A 19,415-nucleotide genomic window follows, 5' to 3' on the forward strand; every position below is an offset into this window, starting at 1 on the left:
GCGTTACTAGGCGGTGAATTCAACTGCACCATAGACCCCCAAAGTAGATATCCAACGCACACGAAACGAGGGCCCTAAATGAGGGTCACTGGTGCTAGGCCAACATTTGGCTCATCTATTATATGAGCATGACCTATACGACACATGGAAATGCCTGTACCCTGGCACAAGAGAATACACCTATTACTCCCCAGTTCATATGACCCAGTCGAGAATTGATTTATGTCTCACAGATAAAAACACAAATTCCCAACACCTTCATTGGACCAATCACATGGTCGGACCACGCGCCTCTTGCGGTACCCTTGCGGGTCCAGTACCCAACTTGTGGCAGAGAAACAAAATGCCAACAACATAAATTCAGAGCTAATCCATGAGCTTACCATGTTAGAAACCAAACATAAAACCACTCCAACAAGGGTGACTCACAAGCAAATAACACAAATTCGAATTAAACTACACGATATAGAATTAAACACGACGGAAAAACATATGAGATATTTAAAACACACACTATGTGGCAGGTAATAAAGCAGGAAAGCTACTAGCTAGAAGGTTAAAGAGGAAGTATCTTCAATCGAAACTTCCCTACATCACCACCAAGACCGGAGACAGGCTATACAACCCCCTGTGCATAGTGGAGGAATTAGCCTCTTACTACGCCTCCCTGTACAGTGACCCACACACGCACCAACCCTCTGATGCAGTGATTTGTCCCTTCTTAGACAAAATACAACCCCCCCCCCCCCCCCCAAAAAAAAAACCCAACATCTTTCAACCCTCACTGCAGAACACCAAACACTATTAGAAACCCTGTTTACCCTGAGGTGAGCAAAACCATAGCTACACTGCCAAAACACAAATCGCCAGGACCGGAGAGACTATCAAACTACTATTACTACAAATTCGGACCTACCAAACTGATCACTACTTAATGCTTAATTACTAGCTAACAGGATCAAACTACATTTCCCAGTAGTGATATCAGAAGAACAAGTGGGATTTTTCCCAGGCAAGCAGGTTTTATGGTGCCTTGGAAAGTTACAGGGTTAAATATAGGTCTTGCAACTTAAATTCTCTGGACTCTCTGCTTGGGTTGTCAGGCAGATCCTTCAAATTGTAATTAATAAAATTACTTTAATTGGTTTAAAAAAAATTACATAAATATGCATGTAGAAGTTATATATACAGGGAGTGCAGAATTATTAGCAAGTTGTATTTTTGAGGATTAATTTTATTATTGAACAAAAACCATGTTCTCAATGAACCCAAAAAACTCATTAATATCAAAGCTGAATATTTTTGGAAGTAGTTTTTAGTTTTAGCTATTTTAGGGGGATATCTGTGTTTGCAGGTGACTATTACTGTGCATAATTATTAGGCAACTTAACAAAAAACAAATATATACCCATTTCAATTATTTATTTTTACCAGTGAAACCAATATAACATCTCAACATTCACAAATATACATTTCTGACATTCAAAAACAAAACAAAAACAAATCAGTGACCAATATAGCCACCTTTCTTTGCAAGGACACTCAAAAGCCTGTCATCCATGGATTCTGTCAGTGTTTTGATCTGTTCACCATCAACATTGCGTGCAGAAGCAACCACAGCCTCCCAGACACTGTTCAGAGAGGTGTACTGTTTTCCCTCCTTGTAAATCTCACATTTGATGATGGACCACAGGTTCTCAATGGGGTTCAGATCAGGTGAACAAGGAGGCCATGTCATTAGATTTTCTTCTTTTATACCCTTTCTTGCCAGCCACGCTGTGGAGTACTTGGACGCGTGTGATGAACATGATGAAAATCTTGTTTTTCTTGAAGGATGCAGACTTCTTCCTGTACCACTGCTTGAAGAAGGTGTCTTCCAGAAACTGGCAGTAGGACTGGGAGTTGAGCTTGACTCCATCCTCAACCCGAAAAGGCCCCACAAGCTCATCTTTGATGATACCAGCCCAAACCAGTACTCCACCTCCAACTTGCTGGCGTCTGAGTCGGACTGGAGCTCTCTGCCCTTTACCAATCCAGCCACGGGCCCATCCATCTGGCCCATCAAGACTCACTCTCATTTCATCAGTACATAAAACCTTAGAAAAATCAGTCTTGAGATATTTCTTGGCCCAGTCTTGACGTCTCAGCTTGTGTGTCTTGTTCAGTGGTGGTCGTCTTTCAGCCTTTCTTACCTTGGCCATGGCTCTGAGTATTGCACACCTTGTGCTTTTGGGCACTCCAGTGATGTTGCCACCAAACTGGTGGCAAGTGGCATCTTGGCAGCTGCACGCTTGACTTTTCTCAGTTCATGGGCAGTTATTTTGCGCCTTGGTTTTTCCACACGCTTCTTGCGACCCTGTTGACTATTTTGAATGAAACGCTTGATTGTTCGATGATCACGCTTCAGAAGCTTTGCAATTTTAAGAGTGCTGCATCCCTCTGCAAGATATCTCACTATTTTTGACTTTTCTGAGCCTGTCAAGTCCTTCTTTTGACCCATTTTGCCAAAGGAAAGGAAGTTGCCTAATAATTATGCACACCTGATATAGGGTTTTGATGTCATTAGACCACACCCCTTCTCATTACAGAGATGCACATCACCTAATATGCTTAATTGGTAGTAGGCTTTCGAGCATATACAGCTTGGAGTAAGACAACATGCATAAAGAGGATGATGTGGTCAAAATACTCATTTGCCTAATAATTCTGCACTCCCTGTATATATGTATATGTAGCTATATGTATACTTGTAGATATATATCTACATGCATATCTAGCATGTGAGAGATTATTTCTGTCTGTGCTATCAAATCATATTGTGACAAGCACACAAAATACGATTTGAAGCCTCAGGTTAGCGCCATCACACACATCACATACACAGCCATGCGCTAATCCCCTTCTACAGCAGGTGACTGCACTAGAGGCGGTATGAATGGAGAATCAACTGGGGTCTTCACCGACACTGCTAGTCTACTTCTCTCAGAGAGGATCCCTGGTAATATCAGTAATGGTGTTTTGTGACCTTAGGTGAACGCGAAAGTTGTGCCATGGTACGTTAAAGTAATTGTGGCCCCAACTGAAAGAGTGAAGCCTCAGATATCAAGTGACTAGAATAAGAGATAAGACTGGACACTGGTATAATGGCCAAAGGCAGATTTTATTAAACAGGATACAATGATTCAGTTTACAAAGAATTGATTAGCTGACACCTGGGGTTTCCAGAAACTGCAGTGAAACAATCCTTACTCGTAAAAATGTTCATGACAGATTGATTCAATGACAGGTCCTTCAGGACAAACATGATGGAACAATTTAGTCATGCCGTAGGAAGGTTTCAAACAAGAGAGACGTTTTTTTTTTATATATATATTGATACTCAATTGCTACCTTAGCCACCAGCACGGACACCCCAGAGTGTCTTTGGATGTTACAATTTTGTCATTTGCAGTAACTCTTTTTTAAAGCCATCTTCAGATGGAGTATTCGCTTACAGAAATAGGACAGGCTGTCAAAATGGTTACTGTGGGTTACCTCAGAACACATAAAAATGTGTAGATGGACCTTTTCACTAATTCACAAAAAGGCAACAAGTAAACATACCTTCGGATCACAATATTGTAAAAAGAGATGCAGAGATCTGAACTAGGGTCAAGGATCTTAGTCATCTGAATGGTGATTTTTATCTTTTGCCCGTCAGTTCGGCGTTCACTCTCCAGTTCCACCACCTGCAAATATATTGTACATCCATCAGTTAAAAGAACACTCCAAACACCATGACAGCTCACTGCATTGGCTTTGCTAACAGTGCCCTGGTAAAAAGTCAAATCATGTTAGAATGGTTTGACTTGTTACTTAGGGTCTTCTGAGCTACCTGCCTCCATTTCCAGGGAAATCCTCACACCATAACCACAAGCATTTAGTGGTTGTGGTGCTTGGAGTGTTCCTTTAGAGAAAAAAAATAAAAATATTTCAACATCTTTAAAAAGCATTTTAGAAAACTACACAGACTGTAATTTGTATCGTTGTAATCTTTGTAGCAAACCTAATCCAATTATTTTTTTTGTTTCAGATGTAGAGAGCCCGTCACGCAAGAATAGCAATATGGGGCTTCCTGGTGTGGTCTTGCAATATTTGAAGGTCAGACATTCAGATCTTCACACTCAGCATGAAGACGCCTTACACCAGCAGTTCCCAAACTGTGTGACACAGAGCCTGGGGTGCGACGCGACAAGTTTCCCCGGTGCTATGACAGCACTGGGAAAGATTTCTGCTGAAAAGGAGCCTGGTCGGGTGCCACGGCCCTTTAAATACCACTACTGGGCACCTGTAGAGTCGGCAGGCTGGGAGGTAGTGAAAGCCTGTCACTACCTCCCAGCTTTGTGCAGAAACAGCAGGATAGGGAGAGGAGGAGGCAGCATGAGGGGAGAGGAGGAGGCAGCATGAGGGGAGAGGAGGAGGCAGCATGAGGGGAGAGGAGGAGGCAGCATGAGGGAAGAGGAGGAGGCAGCATGAGGGAAGAGGAGGAGGCAGCATGAGGGAAGAGGAGGAGTACAAAAAGTTGCTCTGATCCAGACCTCTCACTCCCACCAGCCAGCAGCAAAAACAGAACTACAAGCAAGCAACTCTCCTGGACACATGTGTGTATATGTCAGTGTGTGTTAGGGTGTGCGTGCGTGTGCATCTGTTTGTCAGAGTGTGCATCTGTGTTTGTGTGTATATAAGTGTACGTCTGTCAGAATATGCATCTAAATGTCCGTGTGTGCGCGCACACATCTGTGTGCCAGGATGTTTGGCTGTATATATGCATTTGTTTCTGTGAGTCATGGTATATGCATGTTTCAATGTTCAGGGTGCGCATTTCAATGTGTGTGTATGTTAGAGTAAGCGTGTGTCAAGATGTGTGTATGGGTCGGTGTGTATCTATGTTTGCTTCAGTGTGTCTGTGTCTATATGAATTTGTGTGTATGTGTCAGTATATTTATTTGGTCTGTGTGTTTATGTATATCTCTGTAAGTATGTATGTGGCATTGTATGTGCATATATCCAAGCATACACCAGCACAACATACAAACACACTCCCCTGCAAGCCAACACAAATATTACATACAAAAAAACCCTGCCATCAAACTCCAAAATTATATACAAACATAACCCTTCACTCAAACACCAATACTACACGAAAATTTACATCCGCATTTTAAAAAGCCAACGTTAAATGCTTTTTATTGAATATTTTCAAAGTTATTATGATACAAAGTTTCCAAAAGAAAAAAATGTGTTTAAAAGTTGACAGTTGGCAGTTAACTCCTGGAGCCGGAAATAAAAATAGTCAGTTGACCGCCAAGCTTTGTGTCGACTAGTTCTTGGAGGGAAGGGATTGTAACTACGCTACCTGTCTTGAATTACCTTTCCTGTCTACCAGCGGAGATACCTTGGATAATACCTCTACTCCGCTACAGTAACTTCCAGCTCTTCGACCACAGCAAGTGGTGAGTTGCTGTGATCTTGTGTGTGCTACTGTGCTTTGTGTATTGACCTTCTGTGTGCATGTTGTGAGCTGTGTGGGTGTGTCAGTGAGCGGTCTGTAGTGAACTGTGTGATATTGTGTGAGTGGGTATATTAGTGAACTTGTGTGTAGTGAGCTGATTTTAGTGAGCTTGTATGTGTTCAAAAGCTTTTTGCTGTGAACTTTATGTCCTGATTTTTCTGTATTAAGCTTGTGTGTCTGTGGGTGAGTTTGTGTGTGTGTGTCAGTGAGCTGTCTATAGTGAGCTCTGTGAGTTTGTGTGTAGTTAACTGTTGTAGCTTGTATATGTCAGTGAGCTTGGTATGTTTGTGTAGTGATCTTTCTATGGTGAGCATGTATGACTGTAGTAAGCTGTGTGTAGTGATTTTTCAGTAGTGAACTTGTGTGTCTGAGTGTGTTTGTGTGTAGTGACCTTGTGTGTATGTCAGTGAGCTGTGTGATTTTGTGTGTATCAATGAGCGTGTGTTATTTCTGTAGTGAGATGTGTGTAGTAGTCTTGTATTTGTGCATGTATTTGCATGCAAGAACAAACAATTTGAATAAAGTGCGTGTGTGTTTATATATATATATATATATATATGTATATATACACACACACACACACACGCACAACACTGCAAATTAATCTACTAGTGCCCCGATTTCATTCCTCTCCCAATCTATTATAGGATTATGCTTGAAGAGCCAGGGAAACCAAGAAAGGTTATCTGCTGTAGAGTTATAATTTCCTTATGCAAAGTACCTACAGATAATATTAAGGGGTTTGTCTCTCTGGTAATAAAAGGAACTGACAGTGGTCTACCATCTATGGCCTCAATGTCCAAGGGTATTGGTCTTGTTTGAAATGGGAGAGAATGATTTTGACCGAAGTTAAGATCAACAAAATTCTCGGCAGCCCCAGAATCTATCAGAGCAATAGTCTGTACCATCTGTCTCCCCCAATTCAGAATAACGGGTAGTAGAAGACTATGTTCTATTTTTCCCCATTAAAGGAGGACATACACATTACACCCAAGGCCTGTCCTCCTGAAGGTGTTGGAGTTTTCCAGCCGGCTGGGGCAGGCTAGGAGTGGATGACCCTTCTTCCCACAATACAGACAAAGTCCCTCCCTTCTTCTGTATTTTTTTCCGGCATCACACAACCGAGTGGCTCCCAATTGCATAGATTCAGGGAGAGCGACAGTGGTTGCCTCCGAAGAGGGAAAGGTTGAAGCCAAACATTCAGGAACACGTCTAGGTCTATCCCTAATGTTTTGTCAATGCCTGAGACGTTCATCGATATGGGCTAAATATGTGATCAATTCCTCTAAAGCATTGGGTAGATCTCTGGTAGCTACTTCATCAAATATTTTATCTGAGAGCCCATTCATGAACATATCTACAAATGCCTGATCATTCCATCTCACTTCAGCAGCATGTGTACGGAATTCTAAGGCACAGTCGACTATGGAACGAGAACCCTGTCTCATATGCAAAAGAGTGTTTGAGGCATTAGTTCGGCTCGCAGGGGGATTCTGCATAATTGAACACTATGGGATTGTCGTTCTCCCATAAGGGGTTAGCCCAAACTAAAGCCCTATCGACCAAGAGGGTTATTAAATATCCGATTTTCAACCTGTCTGTCGGATATGCTCTGGGATAGAGTGCAAAATGTATGCTTACTTGGTTTAGGAAACCACGACATCCCTTAGGGTCGCCCCCATACCGAAGAAGAGATGAAGTGTGTTTAGAAGAACCCCCTGCGGCTACCTCCATAGGCGGGACGTTAGGTCTAAGAGCAGGGATTTGCTCACCAGGTTGGAGATGGGCAGTACGGGCCAATAACGTTTGCACAGTCATAGCAAACTGGTCCAAACGGTGGTCAATTTCCTCAAACCGGTTGTCAGGAACCGGCCCATGAAGATTAACACCTGCAGGGTCCATGGCCCTATTGTAATGTCACGACAGTGACCGCAACACGCAGAGTGTAATCTAGAAAGAAGCGTATTACTGGATCTTAGAGTGGCCGGGTTAAACGCCAAAGAATAGTCAATGAGATAGCTGAGAGTCAGGGGAATACAGAAAGCAAACACACAAGAATAAACAAGCCGAAGTCAGGATACCAGAGAGGAGAATAGTCAGGAGGAGTAAGCCAGAAGTCAAAATACAACAGAGAATCTCAATAGCACTAGGGGGAACCAAAATAGAACCACAATAGGGCGCTGAACAAGTGTAAAAGGCGCCGTTTTATAGTGCATTGCCTATAGCGTTAAAACCATGCCCCGAAAAGGTCAGAAAGCGTGGCAACGTTTGAATCTGAGTGGCAGATTTGATCTGACGTTGGCGCCACGTCATAAGGGGTGTGTTCTGTGCCGCCTCCCGGAAGAAGAAGCTGTGTTTCTCTATTTCCTAAATGAATTAAATATATTTAGAAATCCTAATGCAATATATCTAAAAAAAAAAAAGTTAATTATAAATTTATATATATATATATATATATATATATATATATATATATATATATACACACACACACATTATATAAATATAAATATATATATATATATATATATATACATATACATATATACATATGTATTAAGGCAATTTGGCCTGTATTTGTGGGATGTGCTGGTTTCCACTCCTAGCCTACTTAAGGCACTCCCCTTACCTTGCTCCTCACCGTTCAAGGTCAGCGTTGAATGAGGATCCACGTCCGGGTTCTCTCAGACGCCATCTTGGTTTCTCCGCGGCAAGCTGTGTCCAGGAATCCTGTTGCAGGCCTTTTCCGTCCATCCAGCTTCTTACCCCAGTCTTCGTCGTAGATCGCGTCCCAGGGACTCCTAAACCATAAGTTAGACCTACCTGTCACGCCAGGATCGGTTCCCACGGCGCACGGTACAGCACGGGTCCACGCTTTACGGTTTTTCCCTGCTATGCCGCAATTAAACAAGCTGTCGGGCCACACGGTAGCTAGCCGCCTCACATGTTGCATAGAGAGGGCCTCTGTCTTACAGTCACCGAGAGGCCTAAAACTCCTGCCACTTCGACGAGTGGCCTCAAATCCCCTCGTGCCAACGCATAGATAGAGCCTCTCAAGCCGCTTGGCAATTAGTAGGGCCTCACCTGTCACCAAACAAGTATAATGTTTCGCCATCCGGCTTAGCTAGCCTGCCAGTACAAATTGGTAGTTTTCATACACTAATTAATTATTTTGTTTGTAGTATGTCTCAGGAAGGGGTAGAGGATTTCTCCCTGCCTAGCAACCCGGCTAGAGCTATCACTCCCACACAAGGAGGAGAGCTAGCTAGTCCAGCATCGATCAGATCCTGGACAATCCCTCATATAACTACGGAATTGAGGAGACGGCATTTTCCCTACCCCGCTACAGCAAGGAAAGCAGAACTTTTCAAACTGCTACGTACCTCAACTAACAACATGGATGCCGGGGAAGGACCGAGTCAGTCCAACCCGGGAGACAAACATTCCATGTTGTCTTCACTCATGGCGTCCATGAGCAAGGTCAACTCCAGGGCAGGAAGTTGGCCCTGCTCATATGATCCCTGAGCACATAAAAAGAGATATCCTGGAAGGTAAATACGTCAACCTGGCTTCCCTGCTGATTGCCTCCCAGGATATTGTGGAAAATAAGACTTATGCTTATGATGATGTGTCTGTTGTTGTCAGATCTAGGGATGCCCGCCTAAACAGAAAACTGACTATCCCTGAGTTTGTAGTGGCCTTTGGGATTTACCGGGATGTCATCTGTACGGACTATCCCAATAGAAGAGAGTTTGATCTTTATATGCACAAACTGTTAGACCTGGGCAACAAATATGGCGGTTCAGCCTTTTATGACTACCATAGGTCTTTTTCTGCAAAAGTGTCTGGAGCCTACTCCCAGTATGGAACAAGATCCAACTGGGGAAGGATTGATACCGTCATATTTTACAGACACTTTGCAGGTCTGAGAACACCGGCTTGTGCATACTGCTCCTCTACAGCCCATACGACAAATTTCTGTCCCAACACGGCGGACGAACATGCCTCCATGCAAGGAGCTAGTTCCTCTGGTGTCCCCAGAGAAATTGTCAAGAGAAAAACTGTGACGCCCAATCAAGTTTCTGGGCAAGTCCCAGATATGTAATAACTTCAATGTTGGGTCTTGTAATTATAGTGGATGTAGATCATGGCATATCTGTTTAAAATGTTTTAGGGCACATGCAAAAACCATGTGTCCAAACAAAATGTATTCCAAGCCTTACCCAACGTCCATTAACATGCCGGTATTTACTGCATTTATGTCTCAGCACCCGTCTAGACACCTAGTAGACTTTCTTATCTCTGGTTTGACAGAAGGCTTCCACACAAGTATTCTACACATACCATCCGGGACTCTGGAATGCCCTAATCTACAATCCGCACAACACAACCACACAGCGGTTGAAACTCTCATAGCCCAAGAGGTGGCTGAGGGTTTCGTATTGGGGCCTTTCAAAACTCCTCAATTCATAGAATGGCGCACTGCCCCATTGGTATTGTCACAGGGAAATCTTCCCTTAAACACAGACTCATCATTGATTTGTCGGCACCACACTCATCGGCCAACCCCAGTCTTAACTCCCTCATACCCTCCGAGGAATTCTCCCGGCAATACACCACCATAGATCACGCCATTACCGCTATCATACAAGCAGGGGATGGAGCCTGGCTTAGTAAGACCCATATTACTAATGCCTTTAAATTACTGCCAATCCACACCCACACTGTGGCACCTGCATGGCATCAAGTGGTCCGGGAACTACTATTTTTTCTCCCGTTTAACTTTTGGGTCCAAAAGTAGCACATCTATTTTTGACACATTTGCCGAAGCATTATGCTAGTTATTATTGAACATAGGCAGATGCCCTACGGTATTACATTACCTGGACGATTTCCTACTGGTCGAGGAGAATACTTCCCCTCCTAGTAGCCTCAAAGCTACCACCAAGCTATTTGAGTAACTAGGTGTACCAATCTCCCCTAAGGAAACAGAGGGGCCAGACACAATTATCACTTTTCTGGGTATTCAATTAGACTCAGCCACAATGCAAGCAAGCCTACCACACGACAAGATAGAGAACATTCTTACTTACATCAACAGCTACCTTCAGCTCGGTACTTGCAACCGCAAAGAGCTACAGTCCCTGCTGGGATCACTAAATTTTGCTATGCGTATCATACCTCAAGGCCACTCCTTCATATCACGACTATTGATGCGGCATCTACCACAGGTTTTGCAGCAATTTTTGGGAACGAATGGCTTTGGGGCAGCTGGCCTACAGCAGTTCAGGATTTGGAAGGTTTTTCCACTACCTCAGCTCTCTTTGAGATCTATCCCATCGTGGCGGCTGCCGTAGCATGGGGTCATTTATGGGCTAATATGCTAGTTCGTTGTTACTCAGATAACCAGGCAACCTGTCACATCATCAACAAAGGTCGTTCCAAATCCCTTACGATCATGAGGTTTCTGAGGAAACTCACTTGGTTGGCAGCTTGTCATAATTTCTTTCTATATTGTTTCCATGTTCCAGGTATATGTAACACAGCTGCTGACAATTTGTCTCGTTTTAAATTTCAGGCTTTTCATCAAGCACTCCCGTCAGCTGCGCCCACAGCCACCACCACTCCAACATTTCAACAACTCATACTGGATTAAAAACCATCATGCATCATAGCAGGACATTGTCCCAATTGGCACTGTCAAAAAATACACACAAAACATCCAACAGGGCTTTTACACTATTCAAAAGATTCCTTCTTGAACATAACATCATGCAACCATTTGTTATGACATCTTTTTGGGGTTTTGCTTCTTTTTGCCACCTTAAACTTAAAATGTCATAAAACACCATCAAACTTTATTTCACTGGCATTCAACACCATATGCTAAACTTACACCCAAATAACACTAGTTTTATGGCCTCTAACCAGATTAAGACCATACTGAGGCAATCAGAAATCTGAACCCACACATACATCACAGAGGCTACCCATAGATAACCATATCTTCAAAGCATTGTCTAACCTGCTTGATTTAAAACCATTTGACACCAATACAAATTCTGTCATCAAAGCAGCAATATACATAGCTTTCTATGGATTTCTAAGACCTAGAGATTACATCCTGACTTTACCTCACTCCAAAACCAGTAAACATTCCATACTACCCCACACACAACAGGTGGTGTCCCAGCAGGGTTCTTGATACATACATACAGCATTATAATTTACTACCATCACAACCATTACTACAATTACAAGGTTCAGTACTCACCACTACAAGCTTCATTACCTACATTAGGTCCTTGCTCACTCAACTGGGCCTCAACGCAGCTAACTACTCAGGGCACTCCTTTCGCATAGGAGAAGCATCCACAGCCTCCAGTGTCAACATTCCAATTCATGTTATAAAAACACTGGGGCGCTGGAAGGCATCCGCTTACTCACGATACATACCAAACCCAGTACAAGAATTAAGGGATGCTTTCAAAAAAATGTCTGGTTGATAAATGTATCTGTATTGGTTGTCTGTAATAAATTTGATTACTTAATTTTGCCTTCTTCTTTCTCAGGCCTACCTCATCGTCGGTTCCGGCACACCACAACCGACTTGCCCTTTTTTACTATCATTTACTACATTTAATTATGGTATTTCACACTGTACTACTATAAGCAAAGAAACACAAGTATTAAGGCAATTTGGCCTGTATTTGTGGGAGGTGCAGGTTTCCACTCCTAGCCTACTTAAGGCACTCCCCTTACCTTGCTCCTTACCGTTCGAGGTCAGCATTGAATGACCCTCCCACCACACTTTAACTTTTATTTCCTTTCTATTTCTTTTTCCTGGGTAGGCCCTCTTCTTTCTAAGGCCTACCTCATCGTCGGTTCCGGCACACCACAACCGACTTTCCCTTTTTTACTATAATTTACTACATTTAATTATGGTATTTCACACTGTACTATTATAAGCACCGAACACAAATATTTTATGAGAGGGAGAGAGAGAGATTTTTTTTATGATAAAGTATTTTATAATTAACAGGTTTTTTTTTTTCCTTATATTGCATTAGGATTTCCCCCATAGGAAAGCATTATTCAATGCTTTCCTATGGAGATTCCGGTGACGCTGGAAGTCCTCATGCATATCGTGAGGAAGTCCAGCGTCGTTAAGCCAACCAAATGTCGCCTATCCACCCGGAAATGACTCTAGTGGCGGTCTGGTAGACAGCAACAAGAGAAGGAGTTAGCCCTAGCAGGTAAATATTGCAGTTTATAAAATTAATAATTACTTGCTCAGAGTTAAGGGTGATGCGAGTTTGCACCCAGACTACTTCAATAAGCTGAAGTGGTCAGAGTGCCTACAGTGTCCCTTTAACACTTGATTGAGTTTGTTCTGTAACAAATTGTAATTTTGCTGTGAAGGAAAATAAAATCTTGCAATGTGAAAATGGGTGGTGTGATTCGGTGGGCTTTTGGGTGAAAGGTAATAAAATAAGTATCAGAAGACACACAGGTCCCAGCATTCAGAAAATACATAGCTAGGAAATGGGCAGTCATTTGGCCCTAGCACTCTGCTGTGAGAGTCCATTGTAGTAAACAAGTTCACAAAGTGAGACCAAGTTAGGCATTGCATTTAAATCGTAAATTAGTCTTAGTGTGTGCATGCATAAACATGCAAAGTTACTCGGCACTACAAATCTTGTGCAAATTGACAGGGGAGCAGCAATCAAAGTAACCCTGTTACCAAATGACTCATCACACAATTCCTAGCATTTGGGTGCACCCAAATTTGCAGAGCGCCCGGTCATAAAAATATAAACTAGAAATTGCAAGAAATTTTATAGAAAAAGTAGAGCAAAAATGTTAACACTAAATGTAAATAAAATTCACATGCACACACTCACACTTATTTTCTATGGCCAAAAGTACATGGACAGATTTACTAACTACTGAGTTCAGGTGTTCATCCTCAACCACTGTCAACAAGTGCACATGACAGCATAATAATCTTATGAAATCTCCTTAGTCAAGCACGGTCTGTACAAAAAGATCTCAATAACGTTAAATGTTGCATTATCTACAGATACCACCTGTGGCAGAACCACTGCTAATTCGAATGTTTTCTCCTTATATTGTCTGTTTTCCCTTGAATTTCGTGGGCTGTGCCTTGCTCTTCCGCTTGAGAGCGTCCATACGAACCGATCCCATTCGTCTCCCGAACAGGAACCACCCCGGTGCCCCATTAGAATAGAACGTTCACACTAGTAAAATAAGTGTGAAACCGCAAGGCAAGTAATTGAGTGCACCCCTGCGTGGCTGCCATTTTGTATAGACAAACACCAACCAGGGAGAGCATCTGTGTCCCAAAAGGAGATGCTTCCCTTGCCTGGTGTTTGCACAGGAGCCTCACGAACGGAGACCAGTCGGAGAAATGTAGTGTGTGTGTGTGGGGGGGGGGGGGGGTTCCTAAGGTTGGTGGGGACACTTTTGAGGCACTGGCTATTATGTTGGGCTTTCTGTGCCTGGGAATTAAAGGGACTAGGTCGGGCTCCCAGGTACAGAGGATCCTGGGATGGAAATCAGTTTCTTTGTGTGGAAGACCTCTTGCATAAAAGCTGTGTGTGGCACGATAAAATCGTGCTGTACTCACAGACTTGTGTCTCCTCCATTTACTGTGGGGAATGTTTGTCCTTGTATTCTAAGCGGTTCCAGAGTGACTGAGGGAAGGAAATAGCGGAGGTAACCGGTCAGGTTACCCGGGGTCCGCTACACCACCTTTATTACAAGTCAGTTTGATCTAGATCTGCCTTTGGCAATTTAAAGTGCTATATAACTCATATAAGCATGTGTCAATATACTTTTGGCCACATAGTGTGTAAACACACACTTGCCCTTTATCACTGACACAGTCATTCATTCACTCACAAATTCTCTCTTCCCGTTATTGTCATTCTGCAGATAACATTAAGAATCACTAGTTAAAGAGTCACTCTATAAGTAAAGAGACTGACATACCAAAAGTGTTTTAAGAACTTCAGTATTTTGCAGTACTACAGCAGTCGAGAGAGACAATGCCTTCTAACCTACCTCTGCCAACTTTATAGGAAGGTATAAGATGGAGCCATCAAAGGCAGTTACTTCTCCTGTCACAGAGCGATGATCCTTCAGCATTCCAAATCGCATGCTACGGCACTCAACGTTGGGACTAATAAAGGAATACAAGTTAGAGAGGTAGAACAATAAATAAACCTGCAAGATGAAATGGAAAAAATGCAACTGTGTACAGAATGATAAACAGGAAAAGATCAAACACAAAAAATAGGAATATGAAAAGTATAGAATGTCTTCCTGCAAGATAATACAGAGAGTGATTATGTGGCAAAGAGTCTATTTGATACAAGTAACAATGATCAACTTATCGATAAGACAGTTCTAATGCAACACAAGATACAGAAAGATACCAAAAAGCATCTAGTTGCAAAATACAGCTCCATGTAATACAAGAAAGTAACTCTGTGTTTCAAATAGTGTTAATCTACTGACTTAGGCAGGCAGAGTTCATGTGACACAAGTAACACTGATAACCTGATCAAGACAGACAGACTCCCATTAGTAAAGTAACATAACTAGTCCATAAAGTAAAACAAACCATAAATGTGCAATTTTGATGGCGCTGCAACTAAATGTGATTAAGAAACAATATGCTGTTAGTTAAAACCATTAAATCAATCACGAAATTTCACACAAAAATACATACAAAAAATTTGAACAGCACACTTTGAATACATAATCAGTGAATGTGTGATACACTATATAAAAAAAACAGTAAAAGTGATGCAATAAAAATATATATATACTATGATAACTCTTGAAATGTGACTGCCAAGAAAAACACTCTCACAGGGCAAAATAGTTTGTACACAAAGTATATATATTTAGATTTTAAAAACGTTATATGGTATCACACTCACATTTACTGAGCCTGTAATACAAGTATCAGCATGCGTGTGATATAGATGTCCAAGAATTGAGTTTGTTGCAGATCATCCAAGATAAAAGGACCAGCAATAAGGATAAAATAGTAGACATTTCAATTAAAAATAAAAGTTCTTACATGCAACTAAGTAAAGTGCTGCAGTATCAGTCCCACCAATGTAGGTACACAATGCGGTTTGAGGTTCCCATCTTGATCCGATGCATAAATTGATGGTATAATATATCAAGGCTGATATTGGAGCATTTTCTCATACGGCTCCATTGCATCATTTCCAGCGCTATTTCCAAGGGTTGCACCCATCGTGGAGGCCATATTAGTCATATCTATAAAGTCATCTATGTTTCCACCAAAAGTGCACTTATACCACAAGTCTCCCATTACTCTTGTTTGCCACTTCTGTCGGATATCTCACAGCTGCCATATTTCACCTATAGCAGCCATATTGGTCAACCAACTGGGCTCACCATACTGATCCTACTTCAGTCGGAAAACATCCGACGGACATTAAGTCCCAGATATGTAATTTAATATGGGAAAGAAAATAAAAGCTTTCATGCAACTAAAAAGACGCAATCCTGCTTACAAAATCCATACAATATAAGTATATCATTACATACTAATAAAATACTATTAAATTGGACACTTTAAATCTAATTATAAATCTCAAAGTCAATGTTTAACCCATCAGGTGACCGTGTTTCCATCTCAAATATCCATCTCATCTTTATTTTAAATAGTTTTTTTCAAATAGTCATTTCCCCTTTGTGATTTATTCACAGTTTGTAACCCTGTAAAATGAAACCATCAAAAATCCCATTGTCGACTTGGGCAAAAAGTGCAGTAACAAAATGCTTTAAAAATCTTATTTCTTGGGAGTGCGGGGCGGTAGCAGAGAAATCAACTGACTGGAGCAAACGTGTTTCACAAGATCAATCTATAGAACTTTGGAAATTATGCATTTATCGCTAAATTGCCTACAATATCGAGGTCTCAAATCGCGCCCACAGCAACATCTGAAGAATGGAGCACAAATCTACACTGTTAAGAAATGATACAAACACTCATAAAATCAACATATAGATGATTTGCTCCAGGTGCCACCTGGGCCGTGAGCTACCGAAATGGTGCCACTGTGGGAACTTTCCCCTAAATATTTGGGATATAGCTCAGTGGAAGACCAAGATGAAACACAACCACAGGAAGAGATCCGGGACACTTTGTTGGAAGCGAAGTCTGACAGCCCTACATCAACACATGATGGTCCCACTTTGCTGGACATTATTTTACATTCATGACGATATACTTAAAGGGACACTCCAGGCACCCAGACCCCTTTCTGCCCATTGGAGTGGTCTGGGTCCAACTCCCACTACACTTAACCCTGCAAGTGTAATTATTGCAGTTTTTTTTATAAACTGCAATAATTACCTTGCAGGGTTAACTCCACCTCTAGTGGCTGTCTACTAGACAGCCACTAGAGGGCACTTCTGTGTGTCTAGCACAGATTGTCTGTGCTACAGGGTCACTGAACGTCCCGACGCTGTGTGAGGACCTCCAGCGTCGCTCAATTTTTCAATGCTTTCCTATGTGGAGCTCTAATGCGCATGCGCAGCATTGCTAAACATGCGCATTAGGTCTCCCCGGCGGGTGTACGGGATCAGTCTCGCCCACCGGCCAACGTAATGCAGAGGAGGAGCAGCAGCAGCGGAAAAAGAAGCGATGTGGGATATGTCGCTGCCTCTGGTAAGTGACAGTAGGGGTTTTCACACCTTCAGCAACCGGGGATTGGGAGGTAAAGGGGACCTGCAGTGCCAGGAAAACTGATTTTTTTCCTGGCACTGGAGTTTCCCTTTAAGCCAGGCACAGGAAAATGTGAGTGTGATAGCATCTAAAGTGTTTTAAATTAAATCGGACATAAGAATAGTTCAATTGAGAAAGATTAACGATCAACTCACAATGAAGGCAAGTAGATCATTAGAAAACCATAAAGGTTAAAATTACTTTAGCTAAATAAGATATATCATTCCCCTGCAATTTCAATGCTCAATTCACTGTCATTTAGGAGTTAAATCACTTTGTTTCTGTTTATGCAGCCGTAGCCACACCTTCCCTGGCTATGATTGACAGAGCCTGCATGAAAAAAAAAAAACTGGTTTCACTTTCAAGATGTAATTTACCTTAAATAATTGTATCTCAATCTCTAAATTGAACTTTAATCACATACAGGAGGCTCTTGCAGGGTCTAGCAAGCTATTAACATAGCAGGGGATAAGAAAATCTTAAAGGGACTCTCCAGGCAGCCGGATTTACTCACCTGGTTCCAGTGCCGGGAGGCTCGTGAAGCCGCGCCCCCTATTTCTTCAAAATGACGAAATAGGCGGGTGCGAGCAGGGAGCAATCAGACGGTTCCATTTGGAAGCGTCAATTCTCCATTGTGCGCATGCGCGGCTTAGCCACACATGCGCACATACTTCAGAAGGCGGCATTCATGCCGCCCTCTGAAGTCCTGAGCGCACTACCGCGCATGCGCTCTCGCGGCCGCGAGCTGAGCTGACTGACAGCTCAGCTCGCGGTCTTTGCCCGCCCCCCTCCTCTGCGGACAGGCTGGAGAGAGAAGGCGCGCACACAGTGCCTTCTCTCTCCTGCACACGTCAGACTTATTTTAATACGTCTGACGTGTACAGGGCATTTTTAGGGCCCTGCATGATAGGAAGTCCCTCTGGTGGCCGTCTGAGTGACGGCCACTGGAGGTATTCCAATCAATCAACGTAAACACTGTATTTTCTTTGAAAATACAGTGTTTACATTAGATTGCCTGCAGGGAGCTATAGATCATACCTGAACAACTACATTAAGCTGTAGTTGTTCAGGTGACTATAGTGTCCCTTTAATTAAACAGAACTTGCAATAAAAAAAGCCTAAATAGGGCTCTCTTTACAGGAAGTGTTTATGGAAGGCTGTGCAAGTCACATGCAGGGAGGTATGACTAGGGTTTATAAACAAAGGAATTTAACTCCTAAATGGCAGAGGATTGAGCAGTGAGGCTGCAGGGGCATGTTCTATACACCAAAACTGCTTAATTAAGCTAAAGTTGTTCAGGTGACTATAGTGTCCCTTTAAGTGTAAAAGATACCATAGGGGTATTAAAGAAAATGATTTTACAACAAAAAGATTTAAATATGAAAAGGCAAATAGATTAATTACAAAAATAAAATATAGAGGAGAAACAGTATTACATAGTTACATAGCTGAAAAGAGACTTGCGTCCATCAAGTTCAGCCTTCCTCAGATTTGTTTTTTGCTGTTGATCCAAAAGAAGGCAAAAAAACAAAAACAATTTGAAGCACTTCCAATTTTGCAATATGCTATGAAAAAAAATCCTTCTTGACCCCAGAATGTCAGTCAGATTTATCCTTGGATCAAGCAGTTATTACCCTACAATGAAAGATTAGATACTTGAATATTCTGTTTTTGCAAGTATGCATCTAGTAGCTGTTTGAACATCTGTATGGACTCTGATAAAACCACTTCTTTAGGCAGAGAATTCCACATCCTTATTGTTCTTACAGTAAAAAAAAAACAAAAAAACACCTTTCCTTTGCCTTAGAAAAAATATTCTTTCTTCCAGTCTAAACGCATGACCTCGTGTCCTATGTCAAGTCCGGTTTGTGAATAGATTTTCACACAATGGTTTGTATTGGCCCCGAATATATTTGTATAATGTTATCATATCCCCTCTGACGTTTTTCTAAACTAAATAGGTTTAAATTTGTTAACCTTTCTTCATAGCTGATCTGTTCCATTCCTTTTATTAATTTTGTAGCCCGCCTCTGCACTATTTCTAGTGCCATAATATCCTTCTTAAGA

General features: G+C 42.0%; 2 protein-coding genes across 2 annotated transcripts in view; both read right to left on the reverse strand.

Annotated features, from left to right (window-relative positions):
• The window catches only part of PIWIL2 (piwi like RNA-mediated gene silencing 2), a 198,569-nt gene that overhangs the window by 160,763 nt on the left and 18,391 nt on the right, over window positions 1–19,415 (reverse strand). The window contains exons 3-4 of the mRNA XM_063446248.1: window positions 14,639–14,756; window positions 3,604–3,728 (exon numbers count right to left, since the gene is read on the reverse strand). Coding sequence (XP_063302318.1) covers window positions 3,604–3,728; window positions 14,639–14,756 — 243 coding nt within the window. The remainder of the gene's footprint in view (window positions 1–3,603; window positions 3,729–14,638; window positions 14,757–19,415) is intronic.
• POLR3D (RNA polymerase III subunit D) overlaps window positions 1–19,415 on the reverse strand; it is a 243,513-nt gene that overhangs the window by 96,459 nt on the left and 127,639 nt on the right. The gene's annotated exons all lie outside the window — the stretch shown is intronic.

Source organism: Pelobates fuscus, chromosome 3, assembly GCF_036172605.1.
Source record: "Pelobates fuscus isolate aPelFus1 chromosome 3, aPelFus1.pri, whole genome shotgun sequence".
In the NCBI taxonomy this organism is placed as follows: Eukaryota; Metazoa; Chordata; class Amphibia; order Anura; family Pelobatidae; genus Pelobates; species Pelobates fuscus.